Source organism: Euleptes europaea, chromosome 15 (genome assembly GCF_029931775.1).
Source record: "Euleptes europaea isolate rEulEur1 chromosome 15, rEulEur1.hap1, whole genome shotgun sequence".
In the NCBI taxonomy this organism is placed as follows: domain Eukaryota; kingdom Metazoa; phylum Chordata; class Lepidosauria; order Squamata; family Sphaerodactylidae; genus Euleptes; species Euleptes europaea.
The window spans coordinates 52,874,568-52,889,465 of record NC_079326.1 but is presented as its reverse complement, the minus strand read 5'-3'; the positions used below and the strand labels follow the sequence as shown (position 1 = coordinate 52,889,465).

Below are 14,898 nucleotides of genomic sequence, written 5' to 3'. Positions count from 1 at the left end.
GATATTTCCCCCACCCAAATACTTAGAAAGACTTACTATTCTTCCTTATGAGACAATGGGACTCCCATATGACTTGATCCGTACAATTTAATTCAGTGGGGGGTGGAGGTGGAGAAATCCTGTTTTACCTATAAGAGCACATCATGCAAATCCTGATGCACTAGACAAGATGGCAACCAGCTTATGCATCCTTCATTCAGGGTTAGGGTTGCCAACCTCCAGCTGGTGGCTGGAGCTCTCCTGCTATTACAATTGATCTCCATGCAACAGAGATCAGTTCACCTGGAAAATAATGGCAGCTTTGGAAGGTGGATTGTATGACATTACACCCCATTGAAGTCCCTCCCCTCCCCTAACCCCACCCACTTCAGGCTCCACCCCCCCCCCCAAATCTCCAGGTATTTCCCAACCCACAGCTGGCAGCCCTATTCATGGAGGATATGGCCATCAATTAGGGTTGCCAGCTCTGGGTTGAGAGATTCCTGGAGATTTGGGCAGTGGAGTCTGGGGAGAGCAAGGTTTGCGAAGGGACCTCAGCAAGGTCTGATGCCATAGAGTCCACCTTCCAAAGCAGCCATTTTCTCCAGGGGAACTGATCTTGGTCATCTGGAGATCAGTTGTAGTAGCAGGAGATCTCCAGTCCCCACCCTACCATCAATAGCCATGATGGCCAAATAGAAATTCCATGTTCTACATACCAATGGTTATGGGAAAACAACAGGATGAGACTTTGGACTTAGGGTTGCCAGGTCCCTCTTTGCCACCTGAGGGTTTTTTGGGGTGGAGCCTGAGGAGGGCAGGGTTTGGGGAGGGGAGGGGCTTCAATGCCATAGTGTTCAATTGCCAAAATGGCCATTTTCTCCAGGGGAACTGATCTCTATCAGCTGGAGATCAGTTGTAATGGAGATCTCCAGGTATTACCTGGAGGTTGGAAACCCTATTTGGAATCCATGTACTCCTTCTAGGGCTTTGGCCACTAGGTGAAGCAGAATGCTGGATTTAGACAGACCATTTGTTGGCTCCCACAGGGTGCTCCTTCTGTTCTTAAAAGTGGGCATATATTCAGCCTGTTATGAAATGTGATAATTTCGAAACCTGCAGTGTGAGGTCGCATTGGGACCCCAATCCCTGTGAACCCCATCTCCTTTCTTTGTCCTGTTGTTCACCTCTTATAAGAGTCCTCAAAGTCATGTGCTCATAAAAACATCCTGCATTTTTTTTTGCCCACGCTCTAGGGAGGTTCACCAGGCGGGGCAGTTCTGATACAGCTACAGATATGGAGAGCCTGAGCGCTCGGCATTCCCACTCCCACCATACCCTGGTTACCGACCTGCCGGACCACTCCAACAGCCATGGTGAGGATGCAGACGAAAGAAGCGAAGACAAATTTCATTCCAGTATGGCAAATTTAAAGGAGATTTGAGGGTTTACTCCCTTTAATTCTACCGTAGCTAAATGAATACGCCTTTTTAAAGAGATATAGTGGTACCTTTGATAATGTAGAATGTGCAAACTTTTCCGGAAACTTCATTAAGCCTCATCAAATGTAAGCAACTATTGTTTTGTCTGCAACTGAATGCTAGACAGTTGATGGTGCCATCACTTTAACTACCCTCAAATTACCAGTGGTTTATATGGTAATTAGAGACAAATAGCTACTACTCATGATGCATACCTATTCTCTCCAGGGTCAGAGGAGCATGCCTATTATACTGGGTGCTTTGGAACATGGGCAGGATAATGCTGCTGCAGCCGTCTTGCTTGTGGGCTTCCTAGAGGCACCTGTTGGCCACTATGTGATCAGACTGCTGGACTGGATGGGCCTTGGTCTGATCCAGCAGGGCTTTTCTTATGTTCTTATGCACTTGATTCTCTGTCCAGGGAGGCTAACATTATCCTGTTTTCTTTCACACAGTACGTTCTCAAATTTCCACCATCACAGTGGCCACCTTCAACACCACGCTGGCCTCCTTCAACGTGGGCTACGCAGACTTCTTCAGTGAGCACATGCGCAAGCTCTGCAACCAGGTGCCCATCCCAGAGATGCCCCACGAGCCGCTGGCATGTGCTAACCTCCCTCGGAGTTTGACGGATTCCTGCATCAACTACAGCTGCCTCGAGGACACCGACCACATCGACGGCACCAGCAACTTTGTCCACAAGAACGGCATGCTGGATCTCTCGGTAAATAGCAGTGAGAAGTCATGCCCCTTCCTTTGGCGGGGGCCAAGCAGAAAACAATCTTCACTGATTATATCCCAGCCTTTCTCTTTTAGTACTGTGTTCCTTAAAGGGTTATGTAGGGTTGCCAGGTCCCTCTTCACCACCAATGGTAGGTTTTGGGGGTGGAGCCTGAGGAGGGCAGGGTTTGGGGAGGGGCTTCAATACCATAGAGTCCAATTGCCAAAGCGGCCATTTTCTCCAGGGGAACTGATCTCTATTGGCTGGAGATCAGTTGTAGTAGCAGGAGATCTCCAGCTAGTATCTAAATATGTTTAGGTTGTCTCCCCTAAACATATTATTATCATTATTGTTGAAAACCCCGTGAGGTTTTCAGTGCAAGAGACACTCAGAGGTGGTTTGCCATTAGGGTTGCCAAGTCCCTCTTCGCCACTGGTGGGAGGTTTTTGGGGTGAAGCCTGAGGAGGGCGGGGTTTGGGGAGGGGAGGTACTTCAATGCCGTAGAGTCCAATGGCCAAAGCGGCCATTTTCTCCAGGGGAACTGATCTCTATCGGCTGGAGATCAGTGGTTGTATTATTTCACAATTATTTTTGCCATAGTGGCTGCATAGGCTTGAATAACTACAAATTTTGCAGCTCAAGTTGTAATTTTGTTGAAGTATCTGGAGGCTGGCAACCCCAGGGTTATGCCTTTAGGAACAAAAGGAGAAATCGTTAAAGTTGAGTCCAGAAATGGCTATTACGCCATTAGCTGAAGCAAGCAAGTCACGTCTGCCTCATAGCAACAGCGCAGGCCTGTCAGGCCACCAGTAGTTAAATAATCTAAAGTACCTTTCCCCAGTTTCTATAAATGTACTGGGTAAACTTCAGTAGGAGTCCTTGAGCCTTCTATTCCTGGACCCATGAATGTTAAATAAATACTGTTTTCTGTTTACGGAGTCCCTGGTTTGGGTGTGGTTGTTTCCAGGTTCAACCTTTAGGGTGATCCGGCGTGCCTAAAAGAAATTCCAGGACAACTGCATGAGACGAACTTGAGTACTTCATAATAACCATGCGGTCGACTTTTTGTTAAAACGAGCGCAATTCATTGTGGCATCCTGAGAATAGTTTATTTATTTTTTTAAATTAAAGTCTTGCTTTTAAAAGGAAGGAACATTTATACTGAAGCATGGAAGTACCTCATCAGTACACACTAGGGTTGCCAGGTTCTCCCTTGCTTCCAGCGGGAGCTTTGGGAGGAGCGATTCGTGAGCGCACAGCGCACACGATAATGTTCCTTCTGGGGTAAACCTGGAAGCAACGGGGACACTCTAGCATGTCCCTAAAAAAAAAAAAAAACTCTGAAAAACATAGTGTTTGGAGAGGAATGTGCTAGAGCGTCCCTGGCAAACCTGGAAGTGACAGGACACTCTAGCATATTCCTCCAAAAACTCTATGGTTTCCATAGAGGTTTTTTTTTAGGGATGTGCTAGAGGGTCCACGTCACTTCAGAGTTTACACCACAAGGGACTTTATTTTGCCATGTGCTGTCAAACGTGCAGATTGTCTCCCTTTTAGCTGGCTTGCTTCCCCCCCAGCCAGCTGAGGGGCGGCAGGCAGGCCTGTTAATTTACAGGCAATTTAGGGCTGCCAGGTCCCTCTTCACCACCAGTGGGAGGCTTTCAAGGCGGAGCCTGAGGAAGGCGGGGTTTGGGGAGGGGAGGGACTTCAAAGCCATAGAGTCCAATGGCCAAAGCGGCCAATTTCTCCAGGGGAACTGATCTCTATCAGCTGGAGATCAGTTGTAATAGCTGGAGATCTCCAGCTAGTACCTGGAGGCTGGCAACCCTAGAGCAATTGCCCGCCATTAACAGGCATCTGGCAACCCTAGTACACACTATTATAAAAATTTCTCTTTGTGCTAGTTCCTGTTAACAGCGTTCCTTTTATCATGATACAATCTCTTATTTTTCCTTCCTCCTCCCATCCGCCAAGGTGGTTCTAAAGGCTGTCTATTTGGTCCTGAACCATGATATTAGTTCCCGGATCTGTGACGTGGCCCTCAACATCGTGGAATGCCTGCTTCAGCTGGGCGTGGTGCCCTGCGTGGAGAAGGCCAGGAGGAAAAGCGAGAACAAGGAGAACGAGCCCGGCGAAAAGAGGCAGAGCGAGACCTCCTTCCAACTCAAGGGGGCTTTGAGCAACTCGGCGTCTGGATTCGGGGCAGCTCCGGTCAGTGGAACTGGAGATGGTGGTGGAGAAGAAGGAGGAGGAGGAGGGGGCGGCGGAGGCGACGAAGGTGATGGAGGAGGAGACGGAGGAGGAGATGGAGGAGGAGGAGGAAGGCCATATGAAAAGAATGATAAAAAGGAAAACAAGGTATGTTGTGACCATCTAATAGAAGTCGTTTCCTATTGATGCATATCAAACTATGCTTTTAATGTGTGTCTTAAGAACATAAGAAAGGCTCTGCTGGATCAGACCAAGGCCCATCAAGTCCAGCAGTCTGTTCACACAGTGGCCAACCAGGTGCCTCTAGGAAGCCCACAAACAAGACAACTGCAGCAGCATCCTGCCTTTGTTCCACAGCACCTAATATAATGGGCATGTTCCTCTGATCCTGGAGATAATAGGTATGCATTATGGCTAGTATCCATTCTGACTAGTAGCCAAGAATACCCCTCTCCTCCATGAACATGTCCACTTCCCTCTTCAAGCCTTGCAAGTTGGCAGCCATCACCACGTCCTGGGGCAGGGAGTTCTCACTATTTGGCAACCTGTGGAGTTGTAGCTCAGTGGTAGAGCCTCTGCTTTGCATGCAGAAGGTCCCAGGTTCAATCCCTGGCATCTCCAGTTAAAAAGGACCAGGCAGTAGGTGACGTGAAATACCTCATTCTGAGACGCTGGAGAGCTGGTACCAGTCTGAGAAGACAGTACTAACCTGGATAGACCAATGGTCCGATTCAGTATAAGGCAGCTCCACATATTCTGTAAATTTGTTTACGTGGACCACTTTTCACTGACTTGATATTCCATCCAGGTATGCTGGAATTTGCAGTAGTTTTAAAGCACTGAAATCTGAAGGAGCCTAAATCCTCAGTTTAGTTGACTTCTCAGTCTCGCTTCAGTATTCCTGCCAGCTGCGTGAGAATTCTCTTGCATGTATGAGACTCAAGAGCTGGCGTGGCATTTCCATTCAAGTGAAGTGCTAAGGGTCAAGCTACATGCTATTTTTTTATGTTCATTATTATTATTTTTACAAATGCAAAAAAAAAAAAAAAGGCTGCTGGAAAAAAGGTATAACTTAACCCCCACCCATTCTGCAATTTTCTTGCTGGAAAAAAACCAATACCCTTAGTTGCTTTTATAATACATTCCTAAGGCGAATGTCATTTCAATGGGCTTAGACTGGAGTAACGCTCCTTAGGAATGCACTGTTAGTCTTACTGGGGAAAATGCTTGGGGCCTTGTTTCAGAAGGAAAATGGCTGGTGGTGCAATTTATCAAGTCGTCCCCCCGCCCCAACTTCTCTCCTCATGCCATTTTCCTCCTTGGAAAAATGCAGCCTGGAAGCTGCCTTTACAAAACACACCTTGGGGAGGGTGAGGTTTGGGGAGAGGAGGGAGCTTAGCAGGGTATAATGCCATACAGTCCACCCTCCACAGCAGCCGTTTCCTCCAGGGGAACTGATCTCTGTCGTCTGGAGATCAGTTGTAATTCCAGGAGATCTCCAGGTCCCACCTGGAGACTGGCAACCCAGGTGTACAGACAGGTGTACAGACAGGATGCAAAAAATGTATCAGGCATACAAAAAGACATGGAAAGGCAAGCCCTAGGCACATTCCCTCAATCACACAACTGGAGCCTTGTTAAATACAAACCCTTAAGAGCCATAGGAGCCCCGTGGGGCAGAGTGTTAAGCTGCAGTACCGCAGTCAAAAGCTCTGCTCACTACCTGAGTTTGATCCCGATGGAAGCCGGTTTCAGGTAGCCGGCTCAAGGTCGACTCAGCCTTCCATCCTTCCGAGGTTGGTAAAATGAGTACCCAGCTTGCTGGGGGTAAAGGGAAGATGACTGGGGAAGGCACTGGCAAACCACCCCGCAAAACAAAAGTCTGCCTTGGAAATGTCAGGATGTGACGTCACCCCATGGGTCAGGAATGACCCGGTGCTTGCACAGGGGACCTTTACCTTACCTTTTTTTTAAGAGCCATGCTTACCCATTCTGAGCTCTGATTTTATAGTTAATTATTAGGGTTGCCAGCTCCGGGTTGGGAAATACCTGGAGATATTGGGGATAGAGTCTGAGGCAGACGGAATTTGGGGAGGGGAGGGACTTCAATGCTGTAGAGTCCAATGGCCAAAGTGGCCATTTTCTACAGGGGAACTAATTTCTATCACCTGGAGATCACTTGTAATAGCGGGAGATCTCCTGCCACCACAGCACAAGGATCTTCACTTTGTGACTGAAGGCAAGCTGCGGCAGCCATTTTGTGGCTGGCTCCGCCTCCAGAAACAGCCATTTTGTGGCTGGCTCCGCCTCCAGAAACAGCCATTTTGTGGCTGCGTCCACCACGCTGTGTCAGAATTCCAAAGGTGCCCACAGTCTCAAAAGGTTGGGGACCCCTGTAGTGGACTCTGTGTGAACCTGACAACGATTACAACAAGTTTTGTGTTAAGGATTTGGTACACTCTTTCATATGGGCTGTGTGGGAGTGGCAACTACAGTGGTTCGAAGGGAAAGGAATGCTATCAGTCTCTTTACCGGGACATTGTTGTCCGTTTTCTCTTCTCTCCTCTCCCAAAAATCGGTGGCGTTCAGGAGGAAAGCACCCCAGCAAGCACCCACAGGTTAGCTCTGACAATGTTGATCAAAATTGTGAAGTCTTTGGGCTGTGCGTACGGCTGTGGAGAAGGCCACCGTGGGCTATCTGGAGACCGCCTAAGACACCAGGTATGCAAATACAGAAGAAAGCCTGGAAGCAAAATTTTTAAAAAACTTTTCTTTTTACATTCCAAAAGTTGTAGAAGACTAGAGTCTGCAGGACCTTTAGAGTTGCCAGGTCCCTCTTTGCCACCGGCGGGAGGTTTTTGGGGCGGAGCCTGAGGAGGGCGGGGTTCAGGGAGAGGAGGGACTTCAATGCCATAGACTCCAAAGCGGCCATTTTCTCCAGGTGACCTGATCTCTATCGGCTGGAGATCAGGTGTAATAGCAGGAGATCTCCAGCTAGTACCTGGAGGATGACAAAAAATAGGTTAGCCTGCTGTCACATAAGGTAGTCAGGAAATAACAGCAGAAAGGCAATAATATCACTAGTATTTGCAAAATATAAGCGTTGTTGGAGGTATCAAAGTTAGGCAGTTTACAATATACAGACTATACAATACAATGCCATAATGTGCAGAGAAGCAAATGCAATTCAAAAGTCCAAGTAGAAAGGTGAGTCTTCGGACCAAATCAGTATATAAAGCTGGTCTTTTATAAGAGCCACCAAAGCAAATGACGACGTGCTATGTAGCTTTCATTCCTAGACATTAATTTCTGTGTACAAGTTCCCTTGACTTGTATCAAGAGTGCAATAGTACAGGGATCCGGTATTCTTCCTGTTTCAATTAAGAATCTTCCTCAGAATACAACATGGTCTGCTCTATAACCAGTTCACATGTTGGACTGAGAGAGTATCTCTCCCATTAGGTTAGGGTGTGAGAGAGAGTGAGCAGCCTAAGACCACCCAGTTTGCTTCATGACCATGTGGGGAATCAAACCCTGGTCACCAGAATCAAGTCCAGATGTCTGTCGACTATACCTCAGTGGATCCTCAAACCAGTATTATCTGAGCAAATACTCCTTCCTTTTCTTCCTTTCCTTTCCTTTCGGGGCTGAAATTATTAATCCCATTCGTAAGACTGTGTTTCCGACTGCTAGGAGAAGAAACTAAATTCTGTGAGTGAATGAAACTCAATGAAAACAAAACGAAGTTGTGTATTTTGCAGAACCTTGGTACCGGCGAATGTGCAAGCCACGTACAGGCCTTTTATGCAGGGACGTTTCCGTGCGGTCACCCCCACCAACTGCTTCGGGGCTTCCTTTTGCTTATGCATGCCTTTTCCAACGGTCAGAGGTCGCCTCCCTCTCCCTGCGCGTCTTGCCGGTGTTTTCGGGAAAAGCCACACTACAGGGAGAAGGTTATTACTCAGACAGGACATCACAGTCTCATTTAGCTGTTTATTAAAAGATTTTATGCTCTTCCGCTCCTTCATTCAAGGTGGTTGATGGTTGACAAATTTAAAACAATAAATCTGTACAATGATAGAATAATATCCCAGCTGTTTTTCAACTTTGTGTCCACTTTCTCAGATGAAGGGAAGATGGAGTGTAAAGTTGTTTAATAAATAGAGGCAGCAAGAAGAAGAAGAAGAAGAAGTGTTGGTTTTTATGCGCCGACTTTCTCTACCACTTAAGGAAGAATCAGACCGGCTTACAATCATCTTCCCTTCCCCTCCCCACAACAGACATCTTGTGAGGTCTGAAAAAGAGCTGAAAAGACTCTGCCAAGGGAGTGTGAGGCTGCCGAGCAGAAGGGAGGGGCCCAAAGAGCTTCCCCTGTCACCAGTTGAGAGAGGTGCAGATTCAGGGCTGATGTTTTTGGCAGCATCTTCCAAACGACGCCTTTCCACTGTGAATTGAACTTCCTAGGCTGTGCAGCTCTGTTTCTTAGAGAGCACTCCGGGCAATCCTTGGTGTCCCCCAGAAGCTAAGCAGATGTTTCTGTTTATCATCATCATCAGACATCATTGCATATTGATCTTACTCCTTATGTTTATTCCCTGCACCTGTTTTTGTGCAGGGACCGTAATAAAACGGTCCCTGACCAGCACAAAAACAGGTGCAGGGAATAAACATAAGGAGTAAGATCAATATACAATGATGTTTCGGTCCTTCAAATGTCTCCACAGGCTCAAAACTGCCTCACAAAATTGTACAAGCTGGACAAGATGCAGTTCCGTCAGACCATGAGGGACTACGTGAACAAAGACTCCCTCAACAACGTGGTGGATTTTTTGCATGCTTTGCTTGGATTCTGCATGGAGCCTGTCACAGACAGTAAGTGTGGGCAGCCCCCAAAGGCCCCCTTCTTGCTCCCCTCTAGGGGAGGGACAGCACATGATCCAGCGCATCAGGGCTGCCGCCGACAGAGGTCTCACTGATGCACAGGTTGCGTTTGTATGTAGCCGGGCAGGAAGATTTGACCCTTTCCTGCTTGCATTTTGCAGACAGGGCTGGTTTTGGAAATAACTTCAGCACGGTGGACAATAAGTCTACTGCTCAAAGTGTGGAAGGGATCATTGTCAGTGCCATGTTCAAATCGCTGATCACCCGTTGTGCCTCTACTACGCATGAGCTCCACAGTCCAGAGAATCTGGTAAGAACAAAGTTTGCATTTACCTTTCGCCGTCAGGAATGTATGGTCTTTGATGCAAGGCTGTTCCACTCGCTGTCACCTCTCCAACAACTCGGGTCTTTGTTTTGCTTAGGCATGCTGTTTACAACCGTCAGGGGTCACCTTCCTCTCCTCCTGTGTTTCCCCACATTTTGCCCGCGTTTTCAAATTCGAGATAAAACAGGTCCCTGAAAACACTGGGAAACGTAGGGAAAGAGCAATATGACTTCTGGTAGTTGGATACGGCATGCATAATCGAAACAAAGACCTGAAGTCAAGGGAGGAGTGATAGTGAGGAAAACAACCATGCATGAAAGGCCTATGAAACCCCAGCAATATTCGTTTTGGTTCATATGATTATGTGTCTGCATGGCCCCTTTATCTGATTTCCACGCCAGCCAGAGAGACCAACAGGCCCACTGGACAGTTAAGCAAGTGTGAACCTCGAGCTCACGGTATGCTTTTGCCCACAAATATGGATATATATTCGAAATGAACATGAATTTTAATACTTTGGCCTATGAGAGCTGTTCCCCTTTCCAGGAGCGGGAAATTATGTTAGCAAGCGACTTTTGGAATCTGATGTTCGCCAGATCTAACCCTGTCACTGTGTTGGCTTAAGGAATTGTCTTTGTATCTGAAGACTGTGTTTGGGGAGATGGAAACTCATAGGAATTCCCTTTGAGAGCACTCTTAAGCATATGCAGGCAACAGCACATATTTTAAAACAAATGGACTGAAATTAGGGGTGTCAAGAAACTGGCCTTGTTTAGCTGTTTCTTGGTCTTTCAAAGTTTGGTTCAGGTTCTTGGGCCTGAAGCCACCTTGAACCACAAAGAAAGTCAGGATATAAATGATTTAATAAATACATTAAATAAATAAATTACTAGAGAAAGAAATAAAGAAATTATTATTTTGCTTCCTTTGCTGAGATCCTAACAAGCTGGACTTCCTTCTGTCCCTGTTTCCTTCCTTCCTTCCTTCCTTCCTTCCTTCCTTCCTTCCTTCCTTCCTTCCTTCCTTCCTTCCTTCCTTCCTTCCTTCCTTCCTTCCTTCCTTCCTTCCTTCCTTCTGCATTCTTTAGGGATTGTACTGTGACATCAGGCAACTGGTTCAGTTTATCAAGGAAGCTCACGGGAATGTCTTTAGAAGAGTAGCTCTTAGTGCGCTGCTGGATAGTGCTGAGAAATTGGTACCAGGAAGAAAAACAGAGGAAACGACTGAACAAGAACCCAAACCACCAGGCAGTAAAAGGTCTGTATCAGGCGGGAAAGGCACAGAGTTCTTTACAGTATGTATCAAAGCACGCGGACATGTGAAATGCAAACATGATCAGAAGTAAGTCCCCCTTACTGTGGCTCAGTTTGTAGAGGGTCTGCTTGGCATGCATAAGTCCCAGGTTCAATTCCGGGCATCTCCAGTTAAAGGGACCAGGCAAGTAGGTGACGTGAAAGACCTCTGCCCGAGACCCTCCTTGTCTTCCCAGATTTATGATCATTGCTGTGTGCAAATGGGCAGTTTGTTAGAACTGGAATATGGATCTCTGTCTGCATTCAGAAACACTGGGTTGAATGCTCAGCAGATAACCTTGAATTTGCAGATACTGAAACCTACCTCTCAAACCTCATTGTTTTGTCTGCATAGATCTGAAGTTGGAAGCGTTGTCATTGACAAAGGTCAGCCATCTTCTGCTCCTGACGAATGCCGTAGTTATATCTCAAGCCGCCCATTACAGACTCCAGAGCAGTAAGTAGATATTTTGGAGCTCTGTCCCCTCTCTTACCACCCCCCTTTCTCCAAATCGAGTTTTGCCCGTGTTTTCTGGATTCATGTTTAGCCAGCAGCCAGGAAGCTCAGGGGGAACTTGTGGAAACTCACGGGGAGAGTGGGGTGACCTCTGACAGCCGGAAAACGCTAGCGTAATCAAAGCAAAGCCCTGAAGTAGTCGGCGGGGTGACCGCGAGGAAACAGCCATGCATAAAATGGCCTGTAAGACTTGGCTGAAAACAATGATGTCCCCACATTCCTGCTCTTTGCTGTATAGAGTATTAAGTCCAAAGAGAGATCATGAGAGTTCGGAGGGAAGGAGGGGGATGGAAATGATTTCTCACCAAGGGCCACAGCAGAACAGCTGGTCTGTGGGCTTCTCCTCTCCCTTTGATGTGGTCCATTTATATCATGTGTTCTACAGCATTTGTATTCTGAACAACGCTGTGCTTTAGTTATTTATTAATTTATTTTTAAAGATTTTTATCCTGCCCTTTCCCGATCAGGGTCAAGCTCAAGGCGGCTCACATTTGGGAACCTATAGACCAAAACAAGCAAACAGCCCATTCACGAGAGCTTCAGAGGCTGGGGATGGGGAGGAGAGGGCTATTTTAAAATAAAAATTAGGAAAAGGGGGGAAAGCCCCATTGAAAACAGCGAAGCTGCGCCAACAAAAAGGTGGTGCAGCACCACCATTGCTTAAGGGGGTGTTAACAGGTTGAAAGGGGTTAGGAAGCTGCCGAATGACAACTCTGCTCCCCGGAATGCCCCAGGAACGCCTCCGGGAATGCCGGCATGAGGACTTGCGCCGGGCGAACACTGGCGGGAGGCTGAGCCAGCGTCTGAGGGCTGTGCTGCTGACGCAGTCCAGGGTGGCTGGCATAAGTACCCCTATGCCAGCATCCATGCCAGTTTAGATGGCGCAAAGGGCACGGACGCCAGCATAGGGGGTCACGCCGCCTCCTAAACCCATTTGGGCCCCAACCTCAGGAATGGGTTGTAAATATCATTGCATTGAATGATTATTCATTACTCAAGCACAAGTTTTAAAAAGTAGGATGCTGCAGCAGTTGGCAGGTTACTGAGTCCATTTGGCTAAATGTTATCCATCCCGTGATGGGTTTCCTCACAGTGATGAGCAGATGCAGGGAGCCGCCCTTGGCCGCAAAGACTTCTGGAGGAAGATGTTCAAATCTCAGAGCGCCGCGAGCGATACCAGCAGTCAGTCGGAGCAGGACACCTCAGAATGCACCACGGCACACTCAGCGACTACCACAGAGAGGCGTTCGCGCTCCCGCTCCAGACGGATCTCTCTCAGAAAGAAGCTCAAACTCCCCCTAGGTAAAAGTTTGTCTTAGTGCCACATCACCTTAATGTGACTAGCCTCTGTGTAGGGTTGCCAGCCTCCACGTGGTGGTTGAATTCCTGGAATTACAACTGATCTCCAGGAGACAGAGATCAGTTCACCTGGAGAAAATGGCCACGTTGGAAGATCTCTATGGCATTATACCCCACTGAAGTCCCTCTCCTCCTGAAACCCTGCCCTCCTAAGTCTCCACTCCCAAAATCTCCAGGTATTTTACAACATGGAACTGGCAACCCTTCCTCTGAGCTAGGGTTGCCAGCTCCGGGTTGGGAAATACCTGGAGATTTTGGGTGCAGAGTCTGAGGAAGGACTTCAGTGCCATAGAGTTCAATTGACAAAGTGGCCATTTTCCAGGGAAACTGATTTCTAACACCTGGAGATTAGTTGTAGTAGCGGGAGATCTCCAGCCAACACCTGGAAGTGGGGGCAGTTCTGCACATGTTTGGCTCCCTCTAGTGGTCAATTTGATAGAAAACCAATTTTTATCAAGCGGAAAAAGCTGCTGATTTAAACTGCAGGGAGAAACGCTTCATTTAAATCTGTTCGATGTCAAATCAACCATCAGAGGAATCAGAATGCATGTAGAACTGGAAAAAAAACCTTCGAAGAAACAGGAAGTTAGACCCAAGGAAACAAAATACGTAAAAGCCCAGTAAAATCCAGCTATAAACTGTATTGAAAGTGGATTGAAAGTGCATTATTCAGCATATGTGAAAGCACCCAGAAGTAACAATCAGGGTGGTGGGAATGAATGCACACTCTCACTGCATTGTGCTTCTTATCAGGGTGCTTATTGCTTTTTCTTTCCAGGGAATTGGCTGAAACGCTCGTCCCTTTCTGGTCTAGCCGATGGTGTCGAAGACCTTCTGGATATCAGCTCTGTCGACCGCCTCTCTTTCATCAGGCAGAGTTCCAAGGTAGACAAGCCTCACCAGGCGAGTTGACAAATAAAGAGTTGGAATATTTATTGTGTCTTGCATGGGATCCACATGTCCTTAGATATTGCACTGTTGTAATCATTCCCCCACTTCTGTAGGGGGAGGCAGGGAGATTTCCACCGATTCCCCTTCCCACTGTAGAACCCCACTTTGCCTGGGGGTCCCCTGACTCCCAGGAGAAGAATTTGGAGGGGAAGCCTCATGGGCTGAAGTAGGAGGGGAAAGGTGACATAGTTCTGCCCCCTCAAGCCTCACTTCACTGGTGGTGCTTTAGATCCAGCCAGTGGGGGTGGTGGAGGGAAGTGCCGTCAAGTCGCAGCCAACGTATGGTGACCCGGTAGGGTTTTCAAAGCAAGAGACCTTCAGAGGTGGGTTGCCATTGCCTGCCTCTGTGTCATGACCCTGGACTTCCTGGGGGGTTTCCCATCCAAATATTAGCCAGGGGGAACCCTGCTTAGCTTCCGAGATCCGACGAGATTAGGCTAGCCTGGTCTATACAGGTCAGGACAAATGGACTATATAATTATTGTCGAAGGCTTTCACGGTCAGAGTGCATTGGTTCTTGTAGGTTATCCGGGCTGTGTAACTGTGGTCTTGGAATTATTCCAAGACCACGGTTACACAGCCCGGATAACCTACAAGAACCAATGGACTATATAATTGCTTGAAATGGGGTGGATATTTTTGCAGTAGGGTAGAAGAGTGGTTGTTGTCAAAAGGTTTCAATTCTTTGTTATTTTGGTGTTGATGTTCTTTTTCAAATCAGAGGGCAACAAAATAATTAATTTTGGGGGGTGGGGGTCCACAAACCGCAAGCAATTCCTTCCTCTTTCTCCAGGTGAAATTCACGAGCACGGTGAAGCTGTCCGAAGGAGGCCCAGGAACTGGTTTGGAGAACGGGCGGGAGGAAGAGGAGAATTTCTTCAAGCGTCTTGGTAAATGGCGCACCTGCCGAAGAAATCCATCCGAGCTCCATCACACAGAAGAAAAAGATGGTTAGGAATCAGGGTTCTGTTTCTTCAGTCCTTTTTAGTTTCCCCCTCTCCTTCCACCCCAACTTTCCCTCTATCCTTCTTTTAAAAACTTTTACTCTCACCTTTTTAAACATGTCCCTGTTCTGTTTCTCTCCGACTCTTCATACATTGTAGCATTTTACTTCCCCATTTCTTCCCGTACCACTTTGATTTCAACAAAACCCTAACCAAGAAGGAATAACAAAAAAGCAG

The 14,898-nt window shown here is 47.3% G+C and overlaps 1 protein-coding gene and 1 non-coding gene across 2 annotated transcripts in view; both read left to right on the top strand.

Moving 5' to 3' along the window:
• The window catches only part of UNC80 (unc-80 homolog, NALCN channel complex subunit), a 142,662-nt gene that overhangs the window by 25,913 nt on the left and 101,851 nt on the right, over nt 1-14,898 (top strand). Inside the window, exons 11-21 of the mRNA XM_056861558.1 lie at nt 1,236-1,355; nt 1,916-2,184; nt 4,156-4,539; nt 6,982-7,113; nt 9,117-9,264; nt 9,435-9,583; nt 10,686-10,855; nt 11,246-11,347; nt 12,501-12,709; nt 13,545-13,651; nt 14,511-14,607. Coding sequence (XP_056717536.1) covers nt 1,236-1,355; nt 1,916-2,184; nt 4,156-4,539; nt 6,982-7,113; nt 9,117-9,264; nt 9,435-9,583; nt 10,686-10,855; nt 11,246-11,347; nt 12,501-12,709; nt 13,545-13,651; nt 14,511-14,607 — 1,887 coding nt within the window. The remainder of the gene's footprint in view (nt 1-1,235; nt 1,356-1,915; nt 2,185-4,155; nt 4,540-6,981; nt 7,114-9,116; nt 9,265-9,434; nt 9,584-10,685; nt 10,856-11,245; nt 11,348-12,500; nt 12,710-13,544; nt 13,652-14,510; nt 14,608-14,898) is intronic.
• Nucleotides 4,942-5,013, top strand: TRNAA-UGC (transfer RNA alanine (anticodon UGC)). The gene has a single exon. It is a non-coding gene; the product is annotated as a tRNA-Ala (tRNA).